The 23491-nt window shown below is 42.4% G+C and overlaps 1 protein-coding gene across 2 annotated transcripts in view; it reads left to right on the top strand.

The window, feature by feature from the left end:
- Window positions 1–10440, top strand: part of chst11 (carbohydrate (chondroitin 4) sulfotransferase 11) — an 85602-nt gene extending 75162 nt beyond the window's left edge. For both annotated transcript variants that reach the window (XM_005475587.4, XM_003449783.5), the window contains exons 3-4: window positions 4085–4314; window positions 4421–10440. In XM_005475587.4, coding sequence (XP_005475644.1) covers window positions 4085–4314; window positions 4421–5042 — 852 coding nt within the window. In that variant the 3' untranslated portion in view covers window positions 5043–10440. The remainder of the gene's footprint in view (window positions 1–4084; window positions 4315–4420) is intronic.
- The last annotated feature ends 13051 nt before the right edge of the window (window positions 10441–23491 follow it).

The raw sequence follows: 23491 nt of genomic DNA, 5'->3' as shown, positions 1-23491 counted from the left end.
ATATACAAAATGTATGACATAAACCACCTGACCCCTCCCTCACTTGACTGGTCCCTGTACTGGGACCAGCTTATTAATGACTAAATACATTTGCCAACATAAGCTGATATTGCACTTTACTGTCAAGGATAACCAAGGCAGCCAATCAACAGTCTGATGAAGGCTCTGTCAGAAAGTGTCAAAGTGACCAGAGTGATGTGGAGTAACCCTGAGACTTCTTGTGTCCCTAACTTGCTTTGCTTTGTTGATACTTTAGCCTTGGATCTACATTTGTATGTAACCTAGTTTACAGACTTTCACTGGAATAAGTTTCTTCTGTCCTTTAGTAATCACTTCCTGGCTTCCTTTCTTTATCTCTTTCTTTGCTACCATCAGCAGATTAGGAGGAAGCTATTCATTACCACCGCTGCGACAAGCCGCTCAGCGCTGATACAAAGATCATATTTCAAACTCATAACAACTTTCAGAGACAATAACACAGTCGTGGTGAGGAAATGACGACTTGAAATATTGAAACACAATCTCCGTGTTGCCCTTTCATCACTTTCTCACACATTTTAACAACAAATGTGCAACAAGGAGAGCATGTGCATTTCCCATCAAATCTCAGGATAAGGAAGTAAAGTCTTCCCTGTTTGCATATACGCTGCTGACAATGACTTGGATGGTGGGATTAAGGATTTTCAGCCCCCCAGTTTTCTCAAAGTTTTGATGGTGTTTGCCAGAGAGAAATGGGGACTACACCTTCACTTCCATATCAGTCATAGTGCCTGTAACACTAATTCATCATCTAGTATACCTGCATGCAGAAACTGCTGAGCTGGATGTTCGAGGCCCTTATTGGAACAGATCAAACTAAATTAGCCATAAAATGTGACGCTGCTAACTACTTTTATAGCTGTGGTTTTATGATGTTTTATGACACTGGCTCTTATTTGGTGCCGTTTCACTAGCTTGTGTCCACAAAGTCTCAGTGAAGAAATGTGCAAGCATATTGGCTAGTGCTATAGTCTGCTGTCCAATGGGAATAGCTCGACATGGCCGGAGGTCAGTGACCTCCACCACATCTCATCTCCTCCTCCTCCTCCTCCTTTTCATCCCTGTCCTCACTCTTCATAAAAACCGCATGAGAGACTTCACAGAGCTGCCTAAAGATGAGATAAGTGGTAGAAAGTGATCCCAGAGAAAGAAGAGAGATGAGAGGAAAACTGAGGCCAATCCTGAGAAGATCCCCTTGTCTCTTTTCTCGAGTTAAATACAGTTTAAAGTGTGCTGAGATGGAGGGTTGCATGTCTGCTGCAACATTTGAGGGAATTATAGCTGGATGCTCCCACTTCTTCCTGTTCTCTAAGATTTTCATCAACAAAGAGCTGTTATGCCTTAGTGGGCTTTGATGCTTTGCAGTTGATGAACATGAATAACGACGACTGGAATATGTACAAAAGAGCAAACAAGTGGGAGACGCACAAAAGGAGGACTTCATCTTGAGTGGAGACTTTCATTGTCCATCCTGAAAAAGCTCCACTTCCCTTTCCCAAAGCAGGAGTAACAATGGGAATAAAGGACGCCAACTATTGCTTTAATTCTAATAAAGACAGCAAAGTTAGAAAATAGTCTTTTATCTTTGCCCAGTGAAGAATGTTTATTTTAAGAGATCTAGATATTACTGTTTCTACAAAAGATCTGGTGGGAATAAAATACTGTGTCTTGTGCAAAACAGATCTAAAATCAGAGCAAAAAATTATAGTTTTGTGCAGCAATAAGAGCTGTCTAATATGACAGGAAGTAATTTTTTGGTCAGGGAGAGCAAGATTGACATGTGTATTTTATTTATTTATTTATTTTACTACACAAAATTACATTTGACTGCAAAATATCGTAAGTGCTCGGCAACCTTGTTTTTGTATAGGGATATAACCAAAATACAACCAGTTGGCAATGTGTTACACTGAGACCCAGTCAGTGTGAGTCAGTGTGAGTCAGTGTGAGTCAGTGTGAGTCAGTGTGAGTCTTATAACTGAGACACTACTGTGCAAACCTTTGTCAATCTGAGAGCGACTGCGGTCAGTCAACAGCTGTCAGAGACAGGTCGGACCACCAGGTGACTCACAGTATGAAACTGCTTTGCAAACCTGTGAACAGAAAGATAGTCAGCAAAAACTATTGTGAATACTTTATTTTTTAGTTTAGTTCAAGAAGTGTATTTTATAGATATCATTGTCAAATGATTCTGATTTTAAGTCTTATGGACTTATGGGGGGCAGCACGGTGGCATTAAGGCCCTGGGTCCGACTCCCCCAAGTAGCCTTTCTGTACTCCAGCTTCCTCCCGCAGGCCAAAGACATGCCGTTAGTAGGGTTGGGTTAAATGATTATAATTGCCCGTAGGTGTGACTATCTGTTTCTGTGTGTTTGCCCTGCGATCGCCTGTCCAGGGTGTACCGCGCCTCTTGCCCCAGCTGGGTTCGTTGTAGGCTTGTTAGCTACGGGACAACAGGAGCACATCATGCAGTCCCCTACTGTAAAGGATTAACTTTCTCCCATGATGCCGTATCAAGCTGCGCATGTGATGAACTGCACACTTGGAGACATGTTTTGAAAGCTGGCTTCAAAGAGAATCACATACAAACCTCTTTAGTCAAAGCTGTCTTCATGTACAGACTCCCTGTTAGCCCCAGTGTTGTTTCATTACTTCATGTCAGCATCTGTCCCAGCCTCTCAGCCCCTGACAGTGTATCACTGAAAGGCCATGCCTGTGTGGAGTGGGACAGAGTGGTAAGGCTGCAGGCCACAGTAAAATCAATCTAGATACTGTGAGGAACCCAGAGCACTGCCCTACAGGGGAATGTAGACCCAGAGGAAAAATAATCAAGAGGCATGAGCAAACACTCCTGCCCCTAAAATGCAAAACTTCCATACTGCTCTTAGTATTCTCATTCCTTTCTGTAAACGCATCCTTTCTCTCCTGCCACGGTCCGCTTCACCACAGGCATCACTGGGAAGGTGAAATATGCCTCCGATAAATGATTACCGACTGGAGCCACTCATACTGAACTCGCAGGATCTGTAATATTCTCCAATATCATTATTTTCCTCCACACCCATGGACTAATCTCTATCACAGTCTGTGGAATGACTCAAATAAGGCAAAAAGATAGAGTGAATAAAGAGATGAGTATGATAATAAAGCCTAAGATTGATAACTCAGTATCTAACTGCCTGTCTTTTCCACATCCGTCTTCATGCCCTCTTTCTGAATCATTTCAGTTGTAGAGTGCTCTGCTGGAGCTGACACATTTTTCTCACTGCCGTGTTAGTGACCGAGAGCATTAAAACATCTTTAAGTTTCAGAACAAATGTGTGAAATAATATTTTATTATTCTGCTGTAATAACTAGGGTAGTGAGTTAAATATGAATGTTGGTGACTAATATAGTACGTTCCCATACTTGGGGAAAGTTTAGTTGAATTATTGTCAACAAAAATCCCACAATTGTCACATTTTGTTACATTTGGTACAAATTACTTGCACAGAGTTTAGCTAATGATAAAGTGTTATTTCATTTAGTTATCAGAATCTCTATCAACCTATTGGTAATAAAACCAATAGGCAGCTCATTTTTGTTTTTTTGTTCATCCCTTCACACAGATTACAGCCGGGCTTTCATTGGGACACTTCCAAACTAGTAACATGGGAATTGGAGCTTTTCATTGGGTAAATGAAAAGCTCCACTAAAACACAAACTACTGTATCTTTAATCTTGTGGTTAGCTAAACCCAATCAATCACAACTGAAAAAAAAGATTTATTTTTTACATCATTCTAAAAAGGGTTCGTTAGTTTATCTGGTAATTACCCTGAAAGATAAGTTGGCCAGCCAGCCAGTTTGAGCTGGGAACCAGTGTTTGTTCAGGGACCTTTGTTGCACATCACACTTTGTTTACTCATGGATTCTTTGCAACTCTGTGCTGTAAACTACATAATTAAAGTAAAACAGGCACTGACTGTTCACATCTTATGCTATACTTACCCTCCTGAAGCCTTTTATTTGAATTTCACAGTAGTCCTTCTCTCTCTCTCTCCCAGCCGGAGTTATCAGGAGCTGCTGTCCTCCACCAGGCCAGGAGGGATCAGGTAGTCGATGCCTGTCGGGTCTACAGCGCATCGAGTCGTAAGCGGAGAGTCCTGACACCCGGAGACCTCAAACACCTCGTGGTGGATGAAGACCATGAGCTTATCTACTGCTATGTCCCCAAGGTGGCCTGTACCAACTGGAAACGTGTCATGATGGTGCTTACAGGCCGGGGCAAGTACAGGTGAGTTTGGTACTGTACCTATTAGCCAGTAATTAGAGAACAGACAGAGAGGAAGGAAAATAAGTTCTTCTGTTGTTCTTCACTGTCTCGTGCCTCTCTCATGCAGTGACCCAATGGAAATTCCTTCCAATGAAGCCCACATTCCCTCCAACCTCAAGACACTGAATCAGTACAGCATTGCCGAGATCAATCACCGCCTCAAGAACTACCTCAAGTTCCTTTTTGTTCGTGAGCCCTTCGAGAGGCTGGTTTCTGCATATCGCAACAAGTTCACCCTCAAGTACAACTCATCCTTCCACAAGCGCTTTGGCACCCGAATCATCCGCCGCTACCGCAAGAACGCCACGCAGGATGCTCTGCTCAACGGGGCTGATGTCAAATTCAAGGAGTTCATTGAGTATCTGGTGGACCCGGCCACACAGCGGGACGGACTCAACGAGCACTGGCAGACTGTGTACCAGCTCTGCCACCCGTGTCACATCCACTACGACATGGTGGGCAAGTACGAGACACTGGAGGAGGATGCAAACTACCTGTTGCAGCTGGTGGGTGTAGGAGACTCCCTGCGCTTCCCGACCTACGCCAAGTCCACTCGTACCACGGATGCTATGACGGCTCAGTTCTTCAGCAATATCAGCACTCAGCAGCAGATCCAGCTCTACCAGCTTTACAAGTTAGACTTCCTCATGTTCAACTACTCCATACCAAGCTACCTGAGGTTGCAGTAATGGAGGACAGAGATGGGACTCTGAGAGCGGCTGATTCGGTCAAACAGATAACAGAAAATGAGTGAAGGGCAGAATTTTATGGGAACAAACTTGATTTAAAAAACTGTAAAATTGATGTGTAAACAGGTGCCGAAGGTGTGTGATTTTCTTGGAATAATTCAGAGGATGTTCAGTCAGCACTGACTGGACAGGGATGTGGGCTAAATGGACTAGACGCATGCAAAGACTGAAATGTGTGGGTGAAGCAGGTCTTCAAGGTTGTTATCCTCACAGGATGGACTGGATGAGGGATTCTCCTGATGTTGTTCCCTACACGTTTAAGTAAACTGCTGACAAATTAGGCTGCTTCAGATTCTGCAAAGCAAACAGCGTCCTCGCACGTGCCCTGACCCCAAAGCATTATGGGAGCTAAGCTTGTCTCCCCCTCCTTCTGATCAATATAGAAACTCCGCCAAATTGTAAGACACACTTCATGTCTTTCACCGAGCTCTCGGCGTGGCGAGCTAGTATCCATTATGCTTGCTCTCATTAGATTCATACAGCTGAGAGGGAAACTGCCTCATCACCACCTCGAGGATTATTGCGGTCGATGGCTACGATTCCACTCTCAAGACCTCCACATCTGTAATGTGGCGGTGCAGCCTGCAGCCGACAGCTCGCTGTCACTGGTTTCTAACATTAGTTTGTCGGCCCTTCTGCCGCAGCAGTGAAGTGCTTACGTATCATTGCCTGTAACACCAAGCATCCTTAATACTTTGAGCTACAGAACGTGTCTGGAAAGGTACAGGATTTGCTCAGCGGGCGCACCAGCCTGCCTCTAACCTACAGGACAAGAGACGGCCTGTGTGGCTGCTAAAGGGTTAAAGGCACTGAGTCTCATTACCGCCATGCCCTGCATAGAGGAGCTCAGTGGACGTGCCCCGGCTCCAACAACCAAACCTGTTTTTCAGTAAATGATCCTCTCTTCTCGTCTTCATGCTTTATTTGTTTGTAATGTCTTATGAATCATTGCTGCGAGCAGCAATGTAAAGATTATTTAATTTGCTTTGTTGTTTAAACTAAGGTGGAAAGAATTTAATATTTTATTGTCATGGGCTGAAAAACATTTAGGACACTTTAAAGAAGTTCAAACTTCCGTTGTGTCATTCTGATTTCCTACGTCACCGTTTGCCTCTGATACACTGTCAGCGTTTTCATTTCTTGTGGTACATTTTTGGCCCTTGGCTTTGTCTTTCTGTGCTTCAGATCATTAGAAATTTATGTTTTTTTACATTTCTATTGTCAGACGTTTGGTGCCATAATGGCTGAGGGGCTCGGAGACCCACAGTCACTGTTAAGTACACATCATTGACATTAGGACATCCCAAAGAAGACATGCTTCTTCTAGTATACATGTCAACAATCGACATAACAGAGAAAGGATCCTGTAATGTGATTAATGTTGTGTAATGTCAATAACTACACTCTTCATCACAGCCTGGTGTGTAAGCATTTATAGAGGAGGGAGGAGGGGCTGCCTGTCACACACTATAGCGACAGAGGGAGTCGTTCTGTCTTTTACACCAATTTGTACATTTTAATCCACTCCAGCTTCCAATTAAGAGACCTTGTTTCTATTAGCAGTGCATATGAGTGTACCAGAGATGTTCTCTGTCTCTGTGCTAGTGAGAAGACAATGGGGAAAAAGGTGTTTTAATTGTGAAGCTCTATTAGTAATGATAACTAACCACCTATCAGAGCTCATATGCTGTACTGCCTTGTTGTAAACAAATACCAAACTCCCGGGTCCTGCTCTTGATTGTGATGATATTGCATTATCAGATGTAGTCATAGTTATTTTGATGGTTTCTTATCACAAACCAGTCTCAAAGGGCTGTGAAAGCTGTATAACATAAAGTCTAACATTACACACAGCGTTAGAATATTTTTTTTATATAGCACCAAATCACAACAACAACAATCACCTCAAGGTGCTTTATATTGTGAGGGAAAGACCCTACAATAATAGAGAGAACAACAACCCCATTTGAAGCACTTTGGCGACAGTGGGGAGGAAAAACCCCCTTTTAACAGGAAGAACCCTCCAGCAGAACCAGGCTCAGGGAGATCGTCAGATCTGTTTGAGGGGGGATTGTGGTTAATATCATCAATTTAATTCAATTCCATGTTTTTGTATCGCACCAAATAACAACAACAATCACCTCGAGGTGCTTTAGGTTGCAAAGTAAAGACCCTCAAAATGTGAAATCTTTGGCTTTGACGAGAGCTTTCCAGCCGTGATGACATCCTGACATTAGGGTTATCACAGCCTGGGCTTGATCTCATCCTGAGAGATTAGCAAAACAAACGTAAATATATATTACACTACTGATTGTACTTCATTAAGGATTTTGATGGTTTTTGAGTCCCTAACTCTTTGGAGTTGCAGTATGACAGTTTCTTTCTGATAGAATAAATCCAGGTCCACTCTACTTGAAAACTGTCTCGTTATGACCCCTGGTTAGTGAACTGTCAGCACATCTAAATCAGATTACACATACACTTTTCCCCCCTCGGGCTGGATGTTTTAGCTGCAAATCCCTTCTTGTTGCTTTGGACTCATTGCTGGTGTCCCTTTGTGCACACGCCCATGTCTGGAGGTTCGAATCAAACAGCCTCAGTTTTCCTTTTTAACACCCACAGACAGCTGGCTCTAATAAAGGAAAGAGTCTGCTGGGCTGGCTTGTCGCCCCGGTCCTCATCCTCCAGCAGAAACAATGGTTATATTCAAATACACTCACACAGACACACACCAGCACTGCTGCTGAGGTTAATGCCACGCAGCGTCTTACTCAGCAGTTATAGGAAAGGCAGAGCCTCACACTGTCAGAGCTCAGTGTAAACTGCTCATTTTGCGCCCAGAATGAAAGACAAACAATGCACAAAGGACCTCTTAAACTGCAAACAAGCCATTACAGTGGTCTCTCTTTGCGCTCTGGTTTCTCTCCTCCTACATCGCTCCAGAAGTGGCCCCCTGGTTCAAAAACAAAACCAGAACAAAAAGGCTCAGTGTCAGTGATCAGTACTGTCCATGCAGGAAAACACAACCTGCCTAAGCAAACAGAGCTGCTTTAAAAAGCCCGCGGGGACTCGAGCAGCCCTGAGAGGCCCCCGCTGTCTCAGTCGCTCAGTTACAAACAAGCAGCGACATTTAAAGTTATTTTTCCCCCATAGTTGTGTCTATATTGAAGACTAGCCAGTGGGTATATTTGTGTTGTTTCTGAACGACGTCTGCTTTCAGACTGAACTACACATTTGCTGTCTTCTAACAGCAGTTTCCCTCTTAAAGATGAGTAGATGTTATTTTTCTGCTTTACTTTTATTTTATTGTATTGACATGCAGATTTTGTAATTACAAGAAAGAATCATTTCAGAAGCAGGAAAATTGTGTTTGAAGTGAAACTTCCTGAAAATTTGATGGTAGAAAGTTGAAATGGAATACTGACTCAGTTCTGTGCTTTGGGGTGGTTTGTCTGTGTGCCTGGCTCATGATATATACAGTGTAAAAGATGGACATATCTATCATAATCTGACACATTTGTTAGTGACATGCAGCTATGCAGGCTGGAGCTGAGCGTTTCTGTCATTCTGAGTGTTTTGAAACTGAACCTGAGTGTGAAAACAACACCTGGATCCAAACATCTGGATTGATCCAAAGGTTGAGAGGACTCTTTGTCAGTGATGATGTCAACAGGTTAACTCTTTTAGTGTAAATACACTTATTTGGTCAGGTCATTTCTTTGTTTTTTACTTTCAGAGTTCAGATTGTTAACATGCTAAAAAAAGAGCTGATTATAAAGGTAGAAGATCACATTTAAGTGGGTGAGCACGCTGCTAGTTTGGCTAATGACCTGCCCGTTTTCTCACCTGTTTCCACCCAAACGCTGCAAGCTCTCAGTCGGCTCACTCGCTAACTCACAGCAGTGGAGACACAAGGGTAGTTTCAAACTTGTTTTCTTAGTGTGTAAACACAGTCTCTCTCTCTGTGGGGATGCTTTTCATCAGCAGAGACACCATATTTGAAAATAAGCATCATATCATCAGCACAGAAGGACAAAGCCAGGATGATTCCTTACATTCGTTCTCTGCCTGTGTCGTGTCAGACATATCTACAGGATATTTTTGTACAGTCCAAACATGATGTCATTCATTCTGCTGTTGTTTTTTGAGCTGCGACGTTTGTATGTGATATTTATGACTTACTTTGGTTGCCTCATACATACACACACAGACACACCAGTACTCTCATTTTTCTGTGCCTTTCATTCAGAGGCGACACAGAGACACAGTGATGCAGAACGCCTGTTTCCTGCAGTCACATTAGGACAGAAGGCGTACATGCTCAGTTATAACCTTACTCGTACCTGCAATAAAGAAGTGACACCATCAAGTTTGACTTCAGCTGATACTGATAACTTTGTTATAATTGTACAAAATTAACTATCAAATTCAACTATCAACTATCAAAAAAGTGTTTATGAAGTATACAGGCCAAAAATGGTACCTACATAGTAAAGTCAGATTTCCAAAAAACTTCAATCATCTTTTCCCAGTTATTGATCCTATTTAAGATGCAAATAGTTTACTTGGTTGTAACACTGTTACTCTTGCCAATAAATATTTGATAGCAATGACTCCAAAACTAGCAACCCAAGTTATAATAAACTGAGATGGTGTTTATCATAAGTGATCTCAATCAGTGTTTGAAAAGTTAGACGAGAGCCTGAGTAGGCCTGCCCTTCATGCTCAGTGACATCTAGGCACATTTTCAAATCAGTTAGCATTAGCATGGGCATGACCTTACCTGGCCAAGCAGGTTTCACGTGTCTCTGTGCCGCCCTGACGTTGTGTACGTCCTCCTTCAGCAGAGCTCCCACACCTCTCGTGATTGCAGCTGCTTCCCATGCTGCCAGGTGGCACGGATGTTGCGCTGTAAAGTGTAGGTGACCTTTTAATTTAAATGATCAGTGTCTGATGCTGCGTTATCCCAACATCAGCGTTTGCCACCATGTGTGCTGTATCAAAGAGCTATGTGCACGTGTGTGCGCGCTACCACTGCTCCAGCAGGTCGAGACCCTCATTCCAACAGGTACCATTAATTTATTTATTTATTCCTAGATACCGGCCCATACTGCTTTCCTGCTCACGTTACCGTGGCAACACACCCAAACTTTCTATATGTTGCTTTTCCTCGTGGCACAGCCTCTCGCTGTGCTCTTTTACTCTGTTCATTTTCAGGTGTACTTTCCAAAATCATGAATAATTAATAATGTACACTGTGTGGGAGAGTGGGGTGGATCCTACAGCAGCGTGACCCGAGGTTTATCCTGTTTTCACAATAAAATGACACTGAAATTCACATTGTCTGTGTCTCCTTCTGTCTTGTGTGGAACTCGTGTACGCTTCCATCTACGGGGTTGGTGAATATCTAGCTCCTAACTAGTCTGGCCATTTTTATTGACATGCTACTTCAGAAAGGCGATGTCTCTGTCGTGATGCACAAAGTAATTTACCACACTTGTCAATATGTTTTACTGTTATGGGTAATAACTGACCATTCCAATCGCAGGGCATCGATTACTGCTGCTCTGTCAGGTGGTGCTCGGATAGGATCAGAAATTTTACTGAAAGTATGTCCCATCACAATAATCTATGCAGACAAGCTGTAACACGCTCACTGTGATTAAACCTGACTTTAAGTGTCCACATGGGACAGGTTCACAGTAACAGACCTGTTACAATAGTTATAGTGTAATATAGTATAGTTGAAACAGAGACATCTTAGGTCATCTCACATTACACCGTTTAGGATGAAACGTGATTTGGAAGTGCCGGCGTGTCAGTTGACTGAGAAGCGTTAGGCAGGTGATTTGAACATTTTGGAACTGTTTTCCTCCTGCAAGAACAGGAAACTACAATTCATACAGAGTCACCAAAATTAGAAGGAAAAAGTTTGATGATCCTTAATTTTAATGGTAGGGTTGATGTAAACACTATGGCTCTGTCATTCCCTGTTGAATGGGTGGTGTAATGGTGTGAGCTTTGTTTTTCAGCACATCACCATCTGAGCCAGCCTACCAGCTGACCTACGTATGCATCATTTTAGAACAACTTTTTACAAACAGCTCTCCTTCACCGGCCAGTTATCCAAGACCATCCAAAACTTCCCAGAGCTACAGTATCACTGCGTCTAGGCAGGGTCCTGGTTTACAGTCAAGCAGGTAAACCAAATTTCTGAGCCTGTGTTTCGTCTTGTAAATGGTAAATGGACTGGCTCTTATATAGCGCACTCAAAGTGTTTACTTACTTACTTACTATTGCAACAACACATCATCAGTAGGGTAAAACTAACCATGATGGCCTAAAACCAGCTCATATTCCCTATTAATGGGTGAATTCTGCTACAAAACAACAGAAAGAGCCGACATCGAAGGATTAATATTCCATAGGTCAGTTCAAATGAAGGTATTATTCTGTCAGTAAGTCAGCAAGTGTCTCTAAGTGTGTAATTTTTCTAATGTGTTACTATTTAAATTTTGGACAGTGAATTTGCATCAGCTGTTATTGCAGAGCTAATGTGATGTAATTATTTATAGACAACAATCTGTGTCAGGTTTATATGGTTGATTGTCATTTATGCTTAGAAATATTTACTCATATGCTTAGAGTTTATAATCGATGGCATATTGATAGGGGTCTGATCCTTAGTAGTCTGCAAAGACTTTGTGTGCATTCCAGAGTGTTCTGGCATACACACTCACACCCTAGGGTCATGAGAGAGGTCGTATCTTCTCTTGCTGATATATGGTACGGCAAACACACGTATATCTGTTTTAGTATAAGTGCCTTTTGTTTAGATGAACTGCTGGACTTCCAGACCAGCAGGATTAGGGAAGTCGTTTATGGAGTCACATCTTGACCCCACACACGCACACACACAGACGGTACTCTTTGTTCACATGTGTACCTATGTTAATGAACCTATGCATATTCATGTAACCTCAATAAAAGAGCAGGGTTACGAGGGAGCAGACGAGTGCAACTGGGGTCAAGCGAAGGAACGGCGCTCGTCCAGTCCTCTCCCTCATGCATGAGCAACACAAAGAGCTTTGCCTACTTGTGTCTTGCTTTTGCTGTGTAGTAGAATTGTCTTGAACGTTCCGGCTCGAAGGATGATGAATTTGAACTGTGAAACCATTAAAACAGCGTATCATGTAATGTGGCTCCAGCTTCCCGTTATCCCACCACATGGATATAAACTCACAATAAAAGACATTCGTGACCCGACATACTGACTCCTTAGCCTGCAAGTCTCTATGTTCTTTAACAGGCTCTCTCCAAACGGCAAGCAATTGAATGCAATTCTTACATATATAAAATGATTTTTATATTTTGTGCACCTATGGCACAGACAGTGCAGATATACAGCTGGTGGAAGACTGAATAGTCTAAATGTTTTCTGGACCATCTACTTTGCCAGGAAGAGGAATTAGAGGGAGCACATGGCATCTTTTATTCTGGATACTTGATGACACATTTAGCTTTGATGAAAAACTCTTAGCCACTGTGCAAATTTGTCTTAGACAAGAGGGTGATGATGTATCACATTCTCAAGAAGCTACAGATGCAGAGCTAGCAGAATGATGCATGAGCCAAGACAATTGGCCAACCCACTCCTGAATATGACACCTCCTTACTTCCTCATGTGATAGTTGATGGATTAGACCAAACTGAAGCCAAACTTCACCAACAGCAAACATCACTTGAGAAATTAAAAGAGATTGGTGTCCTTCTTGCAGAAGTCAGCAGAGTTATAAACATGGCATGCAGGCTATTAGCTAATCAGAAATGAGTTAGCACCCAAAGTAACAACATTTTCAAACAAAGTGATAGTTCCATAAAGATCAAAGCGTATATGATTTTACACTGAGATATTTGATGCTTTGCACATTTGAAGAGTAGATCCTGTAGTCTCTTGGTTATCTCATTACAGTGGGCCACATAGTTGGGGTTTCAAACAGGCATCTGTGTTGTAGCTGACTCAGATGATTCGTTCCACAAGTGAAACCTAACTCAGGTGCAGGTGGAGGTGGAGGGTGGAGACTTTGATGTTATTTACAGTTTCCTCAGACAGTTTCGAGGGTCCGGCTGCACCCTGCACGTCACACAGCGAGATAGAGGAGGGGTCTGAATTAACAGTGGTTGGGGGAGACTCACAAGGGTCTTGCAAGCCACTGGGTGACCATACACCCGCACACACACACAGACACAAACAACCTACCAGTGTGAGCCTGTCTCTCTTGATCGTATTGTCGTCCTCACTAAACACATGCTGGAGTGCTCTCCAGTCTCAAACCAAGACGTACATTCTTCAAGGCCTCTGGCCACAGTTACACTCTCCGTCTCGTTACACACTCAGAAAAATAAAGTCATCATCAGATCAACTAAAATGATGTGTATCCACACAAAAGAGCTCAGACCCTGTGGGGCCAGACTTTGGGAAACCTGGCTGGTCCCAGTCTGGGCAGGAGCCCCTAGAACCATTCTAATATTTACTAGTCCAAACAACCAGTCTCAATAATTGATCAACATATTGATTCAGCCTTACAGACACATGGTTACAGCAGGGTGAATGCTTACAAGAATCAACACCCCCGAGTCATGCAAACTGTCAGAATGCTGGAAGCACAGCCTGAGGAGGAGTGGCAGCAATCTGTCACCGTAGTTTATGTGTAACCACAGATTTAATTCAGCTGAAAGCCTGACTCCTTGTTCATCTTTACTGTAAACTCAAAAACCAGTAAAAGACTATTTCCTGAGAAACCTCTTCTGTCTCCCCATGTTTGGATAACATTTCCAATAATAAAAAAAAACAGGAACAACTCACGATTCAGTTTTAATCTTTATTAACATGCTACGTATCACAGACTTTTAAGGTGGCGGTGATTAAGCCATTACTTTCAAAGCAAACATCTGACTGTCTTAGCTAACTGTAGACTGATTTCTAGCCTACCTTATATTATAAAGATTCTTGGAAGAGTATTTGTCAGACAGCAACAGTGAAGGTTACAAATGATCTTCTTATAGCCTTTGACAGTGCACTCATCTTGATGCTTGTCCTGCTAGACCTCAGTGCAACATTCAGTTCACAATACAATACTGTTACAGAGAACAGAACACAGTGATGCTATTAAAGGAACTTTGCTGCAGTGGTGTGAATCACATCTATCTGTTAGACTCCAGTTTGTGCATGGACGTGTGTCTGTAACACAAAAGTTAGTCACAGAGTTCTGCAGGATTCTCTGCTGGGACCAGTGCTTCCCCAGTATTATTAGCAAAACTGCACACATTTTCATTGGAATGCAAATGATACCAGCCTTTATATATCACAGTCACAGAGACTGGTCAGTGACCCCTTGTTGCTGGAGTAAAATCCGTGTGCTGACTGTTGCAGGGTGAAACTAGTCATAAAGATCTCCCTTGTGATTATTTAGGGTAATAGCAGAATTGATGATAATTTGCATGAAAAACTCTCCGCAATTACGCTGTGGAAGTAGTGAAAGTGACGCAAACAAGAAATAAAATTAAAGTTAGACCTTGGTGCTGCAACCAACGCATTTCAAAAGGTGCAACTTTTACTTTGAGCCAAAGCGGTCTCCATTCACAGTGTCACTACTCTTAATGAGCAGCTGAACTGCTGGAAACCTGCTAGTGACCAAAGGAATCTCCAGGTGATTGTAAGTGTAACCAGTCTCAGACTGTGGTAGCAATCTCAACCAACCACTCGTCAACTGGTCAGGTAATACAGACTTTTCCAGTGAGAGACACTGGGACTCTGAACTCTTACAGACACTGTCAAAGTGTTTGTCTTTGCCTGATGAGCAGCTTTCTTTACTGTTCTTCAATTTTCCCCTTACTCTGCAACAAGTAAGATTAAAATACCTTTACTGTTGTGTAAGCATAACAATAATATCCTAAAATAGTGAATTTAAATCTTGCTCCTAGTTCACCTTACATACACTTTGCATAACAGCCGATCTACTCATTTAAATTCAGTTTTTACTTTTGTTTTTTGTTTTTAATTTTCTCTCAAACACCATTATACTTGCATCTGAAAGAAAGGGGCTTACAGTATCTTGTATGCCATGAGGAAACCTTGATCTCAGCAACACAATAATTTGTAATTCCATGTGAAAATCCGTCTTAATGATGGGATTGTGATGCTGATAAATCCAATAACTGACAAAGTAATCCTTTCTTCACCAGTTTTTCTTTCTTGCTGTCAGCAGATTGTATTTACATAGCAGTCTCCCAGCCTTACAGTCATACATGATAAATCCATGCAGAGCTTGTTGTGAACACACTTGCACACTGCAGCCCTTCTTTTGTCAAACGTGATGTTCTGCTGTCAGTGTTTGTGATAACTCTTATGCTGCCATTAGCAAGATTATGAAATCCTGGGTTTATTTGTCAAGTTGATCATGTGATGATTAGACTGACTGTCAATTTTGAAGTGAGTGAAACCAGATAATGAAAACACATGTTTGTGCTAGAACACAGGTCCTGGAATGAGAAAAAGTTATTCTTTATAAAGCCTGGATGTGAGTCAGACTGTCACTGAAGGGGCAACAGAAAGTGAGTGGGCAGTAAAGTTTGGTGAGAGCCAGGGCCCCAGAGACATGGAGACTGCTGGCTGTCAAAGTTCTAGAACAAGAGGAGAATCAAAAGTAAGTGCAGGGAAATACAAAAGCAACTTGAAAACAGTTGAACAAGCTAGCACTATGGCTGCTGTAATGACCCGGCACAGAGTGGGTGGATAAGTTGCTCCTTCAGTACTGCAGAGATGGGTGATTAGATGATGAAGTGCAAGTATGTCAGCCAGAACTCGAGCTGGAAGCAGTGAGAAGCCACACCTCTGAAAAGACCTGACAGACACAGATACATTAGGTTCACTCCAGAGGCAAAAGGAGACCACCAACCCCCTCAGAGACAGTGGGAGGGAGTCTACAAAAGTTCAACCACAGCTCATAATGACAGAGTGCAGGACTCGAGGACACAAGTGCATTATCATAGTCTCGAACTGTTTAGAGATTCATTTTTTAAAGTCTTATGTGGATGGTTACAATAATGTAACAAGGTGATGGTTTCTGTGGAATATCTGTAGAGTGCAGTCAAACTTTCTGACCTGGTGTCCAATCTGGGCAAGAGTCTTCAGCCTGATCAGCCAGTCACCAGTAACCAGTGCTGGTCTCTCTACACTTTCCAGCAATGCTGACAATGATGATGCAGGACGGCAGGATGCCCGACAACTTCTGGCCTGGAATTAAATGTGGCTGACAACCTAGAGTTTATTCCAAAGGTGATAATCGAGTAGCCATTGAGGACCTTCATTATGTGGGTAGACTGTCCACTCAGTGAGAGTTGTGTGAGCAATGTTTGGAGGCAGTGACAGAACAGCTACTAGGTCCTGGTTAGCTCTGTCTGATTGCTGGATGTGGATGAAAGGCTGACCTGCACTTACACAGCCCTACTTTTCAACTGTAGAGTTTGAGAAAGAACACCGTTAGTAACATAAAGTATCAGATTTACCAGAAGACCTGTAGTCTGAGGGTGATGAAGTACTTCCTGGACATCTATAGTACGCTGAGGGCTAATGAGAAAAAGAACCAAGGATGGTTTGTCCTTTGTTTTGTCTTCCTCCCATTACCCCCAACTGGTCACAGCAGATGCTGCCTGTCCCTGGGCCTGGTTGCCGGAGGTTTCTTCCTGTTAAAAGGGAGTTTTTCCTTCCCACTGTCACCAGGTGCTTGCCCATAGGGGGTTGTTTGATAGGGATTATCTCTGTAGAGTCTTTATCTTACAATATAAAATGCATTGAGGTTGTGATTTGGCACTATAGAAAGAAAACAGAATTGAATTCAACTGTAATAAGTACATGGAGTATGTTTGTTTGTGTGATATGGGCCCTTAACTGCTTTTGACATTTTTCTCTTACTGTAATTAAATGATCCTTTCTGATAGGCTAACACAGCTGACTGGTTAATGCCAATCTAATATTCACACAGTCCTGCCTGGGCATTAGTGGTAGCCTCAGCAGCTCGTATTGTTACTGCCTCCGATGCTCCTGCTGGTTCTTACTCCTTCTCATTAGAGCTGCAGCAGCTGTGTTTGTATCTCAGCCTACATCTGTGTTTCTGCATCACTGCAGAGACCATCATCTTTTTCATTACACCAACACTGTACTCTGCCACACTTTGTGGTTTCTTGTGCCAGCAGTCCAGGGGACAAAAAAACACCCACATTAAAAACAAGAAGACAGAAAAAGTTTGCTCTAATCTGTGACCCCGACACACAGTGTTTCTAGTACATATATAACCCACTGACTGACCTCTGACCTCTCTGTGCTTAGGGACTCCAGATCAAACTTAACTGTTTAACCTCCTCAGGCTCAATGGAGAGAATCGTTGACCTAATGGCTGCATATTTAAACACAGTTTATAATCTTTAATGCATCTTGAATGACTAAAAAAAACTGGGAACAAGAGTTTTTATTTACTTTGATTTTCTCTAACTTACACGGGGTGAAAAGTATTCATACACTAATATTTGGTTTAATGGCCTTTAGCAAGCTGAACTTCAATCAGAAGCTTTCAGTAGCCGTCAACAGGCTTCTGGCATGATCCCGGCTGGATATTTGACTCCTATTGTTGGCAGAATTAGTAGAGCTCACTTATATTGGTTGGTTCCCTGGCAGGCCTAAAAAAGTATTCACAGCACAGGTACAGTATCTGAAAATTAGCAAGCTGGCGGACACAAAGCCATTCTATAGGAATGAAGAATTTGAAGAAAAGGCTGAACTATGCCAAATGACACAAGAAGTGACAAAAGCCAGAGCATTATTGACGCAGTGTGGGATCATTTTGATGAAGGATGCCAGTCAAACATCCAAAGATCTTCTGAATGTCCTTCAAGAAGAAACCTGCAGAACTAATCCTGAAGACTATTCTAAAAATTACAAGAAAGCTTGTGTAGGAGAGTTCGGTCAGTGTTGAAGGATAACGGTGGTCATACAGCCAAATATTGACTTTTAAGTTTATTATTATACAAAGTCTGGTTTTTTTCCATGTGCTGGATTTGCACCCATTTCCCATTTTCAAGAGCTGAGGCGACTGATACCAGGTTTGGATTGTAATGCAGACACAACAGGCAGCATAATACTCAGAGTGAAAAGACTTTATTAAACACGGGAGACTTGCTTAACAGGTAATCATCAGGAGTGAGGTCTTGATGCATGCTCAATCATCCAGGTAAGTAAATCTCCAAAGGTTGATTCTGTTCATCTGGACGTAGTGTTTGGTGGCAAATGTCCTGTTTATAAGGTTTGGGGAAACCTGCAGTCAGATGAGACTGAAGAAGTCACTGGATGAGTGACGAAACATTTCTCCCACAAAACGCTACGTCCAGATGAACAGAATCAACCTTTGGAGACATCAGGAGTGAGCATCAGAGAGGATGGATTTACTGAAAGAGGACAACTGGGTTACTCCACTACATCTGAAGTAACTGATTTGAAGGAGACTTGGGAGATGGAGAGCTGAGATTCCAGGGGAAGCAGCCAGGTGAGTGTCCAACACGAAGGCCAGCATCTAGGAACCAGGTGAGTTGTAGATATTGAGCCCAGTGCAGGCAGCAGACAGTCTGGCAGGGAGTGAAGGCTCGAGTTGGTCCTTAAATGTTGGCTCGTAATCAACAATGATGACCTGCAGGTGAGATGAACCAGCAGCGGGAAAAGCAGAACTCTGCCCAGGAGGGATAAAACTGGATCCAGGGGTAGAGATGGAAAAACAGTCTCCACAACCTGACACTCACCTGGATGATGACATTTTCCTAGAAAATAAAGAAATGAAAGAGCTTGAAAGCCATTATTTGGTATTTGTTGGTTTTGGAAATTTTGCATCACAGCAACTTTAAAACTTTGTGAAACTTTTAAGTCATTAAGAACTATTAAACTTGAACAGACAGGTCTAAGCCTTAAAGTGTGACTGGACACATCAGTATCCATGTTTGCAGTCAGACCGCTCACATAATAGCTGATGTTCATTAATTATTCAGTCTAATAACTCTGTGAGCTGCTGTGACCTTGAGTAAGACACTAAATCAAAAGATTTCCAGTGATGACCTGTGTGTGTGTGTGTGTGTGTGTGTGTGTGTGTGTGTGTGTGTGTGTGTGTGTGTGTGTGTGTGATGTTCTGGTGGAAAAACACTATATCACTGCACTCATTTACCCTGGCGTTTAGTTTTGGCCTTGAATAGAACTGCTGACAAACGTTTCTCACCCCCACACAGCACCACTGTAGTAGTAGCACTGTAATATAATATGTAAACACTCCTCCTTGTAAACAAGGCGCACCGAAAGGACAGGGAGTGTATACAAGGACTGTATTTTGATGGACTACTGAGTGTACCAAGTGTAGCACTGCCTGTCCTCCTTGTCACCACATACGCATGCAGAAAAACACAGACGTGGAGGCGTTCCTCCTGGCTGACCTTGTGGTCCCAACTTTGAAATACACACTGCCCTCACTAGCCTCTTAGCTACACACCCTGTCATTAGAGGGAGGCCCAATAGCAACTGTGTGTGTGTGTGTGTGTAGGTGCATGTGTGTGTGTGTGTTTCAGTGAAGACTGAAAAATAGCAGTTTCATTTTTCAACAGTGAGGAAAAACAAAGAAAGGCAGCCTAGTAGTTTAAAAAAGGAGTTTTAGTATCTAAACCGGAGTAAGAAAAACATTGAGTTTAAATCTGGATCCAAATCTGAGATGACACATTAGTGATAGAGCTTCACCCTCCACTGCTCAGCCTGCCTTTTAGTACAGGTGTTGTTGATGTACCTTTGGCAGGTACAGTACAACATCAGTGACAGAGAACAGAGATAAAGGAGCCGAGGTTGACTGTTTGAGCTTTACTAAGTGTGGGTGAAGAAAACAGTGGAAGGGGTTCTGGGTCACCTCTACTTTCACTTTAAAAATTCATACACACAAACTGATAGACTAGTGGAATTCAGTAAAGGCTGGCTTTAAAGCTGACCTTAGTAAGATCGTGGTGGGAAGGGTATTAGTGCCTGTATGTAAGATAAATAGATCTACAAGTGTGAAAACTGGACTGCTGAATGGTATTAGGACAGTAGCTACGAAGTCAGCTTGGCCAGCCAAGCTTGGGGAGGGGTGTATGCCCTTTGCCCGAGACAGAAGGGGCCTTACATTAGTTTAAGGCTACAGAGTTTAACGCCAGTATGGGGCACAGTAGATTTATAAATACCAACTGCAGGGCCTTGTGAGGCTTGGGTTAAAACATTATGAACAGTCTTTGCTTTGATTTTTATTTGCATAGCAAATAATTTCCTCTGAGAACAAGGAATGGAGCATTTCAATTGTTATATCATCCATCATGTCTATTTTATGCAGATTAAAAAGTTGTGTTTTGCACATTTCACACATTTATTGTTCATTTCACTCCACAATGAAGCTACCAGTTTAAGGCTAGCATGGAGCTCTCAGCTCTCTAAGGAAATAAGCCACTGGCAAATCAGTGCACACACTTTGGAAGTGTCTAGCAGCAAAATGCAAAACTGCTTGGATTACAGATTTGAGCACTGCTCATAAACCAGATTTCAGATTTGCAGGGACGTTTTTCTTACCCAGGGGTTCCAGTCCCATACCAGCAGGGACTTCCTGTACACATGAATAGGATGTAAACAGCTTTGTAACTCTCTTTAACTGTCCTTATATTATCAGACCGAATGAAGGAAATTATAATATGGAAATATTTCTTAGAAAAAATGTACTCACTGTTTTTGTTTTTGTCAGGAATTAAGTCAGTCCTTAAAAACAGGACAGCAGTAAAGTCAAGAGATTTTAATGAGCTTAAGAGCAACATTACAGAAGACACTGCAATTCAACCAACAGAAGGAAAACAGGAAAATAAACCCAGTATAAGAGAACAGGAACCAGGGCAACTGAGATATCCCTCATATCTGTTTGTACATAGCTAATGTTATAGAATTGCATTAGTATGTATGTTCCTGGTACATCCTAATGTTACTCTAGTTCTGTCATGTATTTGAAACCTGGTGATCACAGAGGGTAGAACTGATTTGGGCCAAGATTGGTACATTTTATAATAATACATACAAATCTAATCGGAAATTTTATTGTCAAGTTTAACTGCAAATGGACCCAAGAAGTAAACTGACAATTGTCCGTAGCATTGAAAGGTTTATGGAACACATGATGGATATTTGTGGAGAGCAGCTGAGTGACTAAAGAAAGTGTTTTCTCTGCAGGGGGAACTTCAGTCTGTCCCTGAGCAGAGGATGAGCAGGTACGTTTCTATTAGTTAAGAGTAAAAATGCTGACTTTACAAAGGAAATGATCCCCATGAGTGCCACCTAGTCCGGTGTTGTCAGATGACGATAAAATCTTTAAAGAACAAAAAGGACACACGATTATTGCTGCAGAAACTCATTAATCTGCTGATTTGGCGCACAGAGCAACAAAATAAACACTTTAATTCAAGTTAATTTTATAGCTGAGTGCGCTCTCAGTGCTGCTATTACGGTGACTGCTGCACATCAGACATCTGAAACTTTACACTGGAGACATTAAAGGTTACGATCCCACATCCTAATAAATGAGACCTGTACATTACTTTAGTGTGTTAGCAGAGCAAAGTGACATTCATGTTATTGACTGAACAGGTAATCTTGGTGTGTGTCCTGTGTTCTAGTGGCTGGAATTTCAGGTTTTCTTAATCATCAAATGAACACAGAGACTTTTCTGCACTGTTTGCGCTTCATTCAGTGTTTTTAGTGAAGTACGGATTAATGACGTATAAATATAAGACTCAGTAAAAACATGGTGTGTAAAGTTTTGAGAGTAAATGTCAAATATAAAAACAGATTTCAAACATAGCCTTAGTCTACATCCAAACATGACATGAGGTCAGCAAGTAGTGTATGTGTCATGATTATATTTTAATGCTTACAGAAATATCAAATCATTGTCAAACTGAATAAAGTTTCGTCTGATAATCTAGATTCATTTCTGAGCTCTTCAGCTAAACATAAAGACTTCATATGATACTGAAAAAGTTTACAGCCTCCTACTGTTTCTGCAGACGTCTGAGAGAGCTCCCAAGAACGGTAACTCTGTTTTCTAGAGAACTGATTAATCAGTGGGCAGTGAGTTCACACCTGCTGATCTCTAAATTAATCCTCACACTATAAGTTATCATGGTGATATGAAGTGAACCACCTTCATGTCCACCTGTAATGCACGCTGGTATTGCCCATTCTTCTCTATGGATCCGAGACCTGGGTCATCCTCAAGCACGACCTCAACAAGCTCGAGGTCTTCCAAATGTCCTGTTTGCATCAGGTTCTCTGAGCGCCCCTCCGTGACTGTCTCAGCAACAGTGCGATATGTAGTGTCACCAGCAGCCCTCGATGGAAGAGCTGCAATGGTTTGGCCACGTCTGCTGCATGAGCAACCACCGCCCCGCCCACTGGATAATCAAGCATGACGCGCCCAAGAAGATGACCTTAAACAACAACGTCTAACCCTCGAGCAAGCGAAGGTCAAGGCCACAGATCGCAAGGCCTGGAAGTGCATCGTTGACCAAGATGGAAACCCTACGGCACCCACAGCGACGTATTGGCTTATTGACATACCACCATTATGGTGACAACGATCTGCCCAGTCATTAAGATCATGAGCCGATTAAGTGATAAGCAAAAGGTTTGGGAGATATAAGAGCATTTTGCAAGGTAAACGTATTAGAGAGGGAACCCCAGTGGTCACATGATCCCTTGTGAGCGAGCACTTGGTGACAGTGGAGAAGAAGACCTTCCCTTTAACAAGATGACAGCCCCAGCAGAACCAGGCTCAGGGAGTTTGATCTAGCCGTTATCTCCGTGGTCGGTTAATGATGCTACGAAGCCTCAAGCAACGAATTTGCGTTCACTTTGATGTTCGGAGCGCTCTGAGCTCTGACAGCGTGGAGCAATTGGGAGGAGGCGGGTTGCACGACTAAGACTTTGACAGGCGGAGTGACAGAAGATCACTAAGTTTAAAGTTGATTGGCTCAAAGAAAGCAGGCAAGAAGATTGGACCAGAGCAATAACGTCAGCACTGAGCTTGGCAGCGTGGGAAATGGAACAGACTAGTAGCCTAGATCTTCCTTACTGCACTAACATATAAGCTTCATTAAAATAAATTAAGATAATAAGATACGATTTTCATGCCTTGTTATCACAGATAATATCAGTTAGGATCAGAGTGATATGGGTGCAGGCTCACACCAGCAACTTTTGAGTGGCTTTAAATCTCAGTTTCTCTACATAAGCTCATACG

The sequence above is a fragment of the Oreochromis niloticus genome, linkage group LG17 (assembly GCF_001858045.2).
Source record: "Oreochromis niloticus isolate F11D_XX linkage group LG17, O_niloticus_UMD_NMBU, whole genome shotgun sequence".
NCBI lineage: Eukaryota > Metazoa > Chordata > Actinopteri > Cichliformes > Cichlidae > Oreochromis > Oreochromis niloticus.
This window is presented reverse-complemented; position numbering and strand designations above follow the sequence as displayed.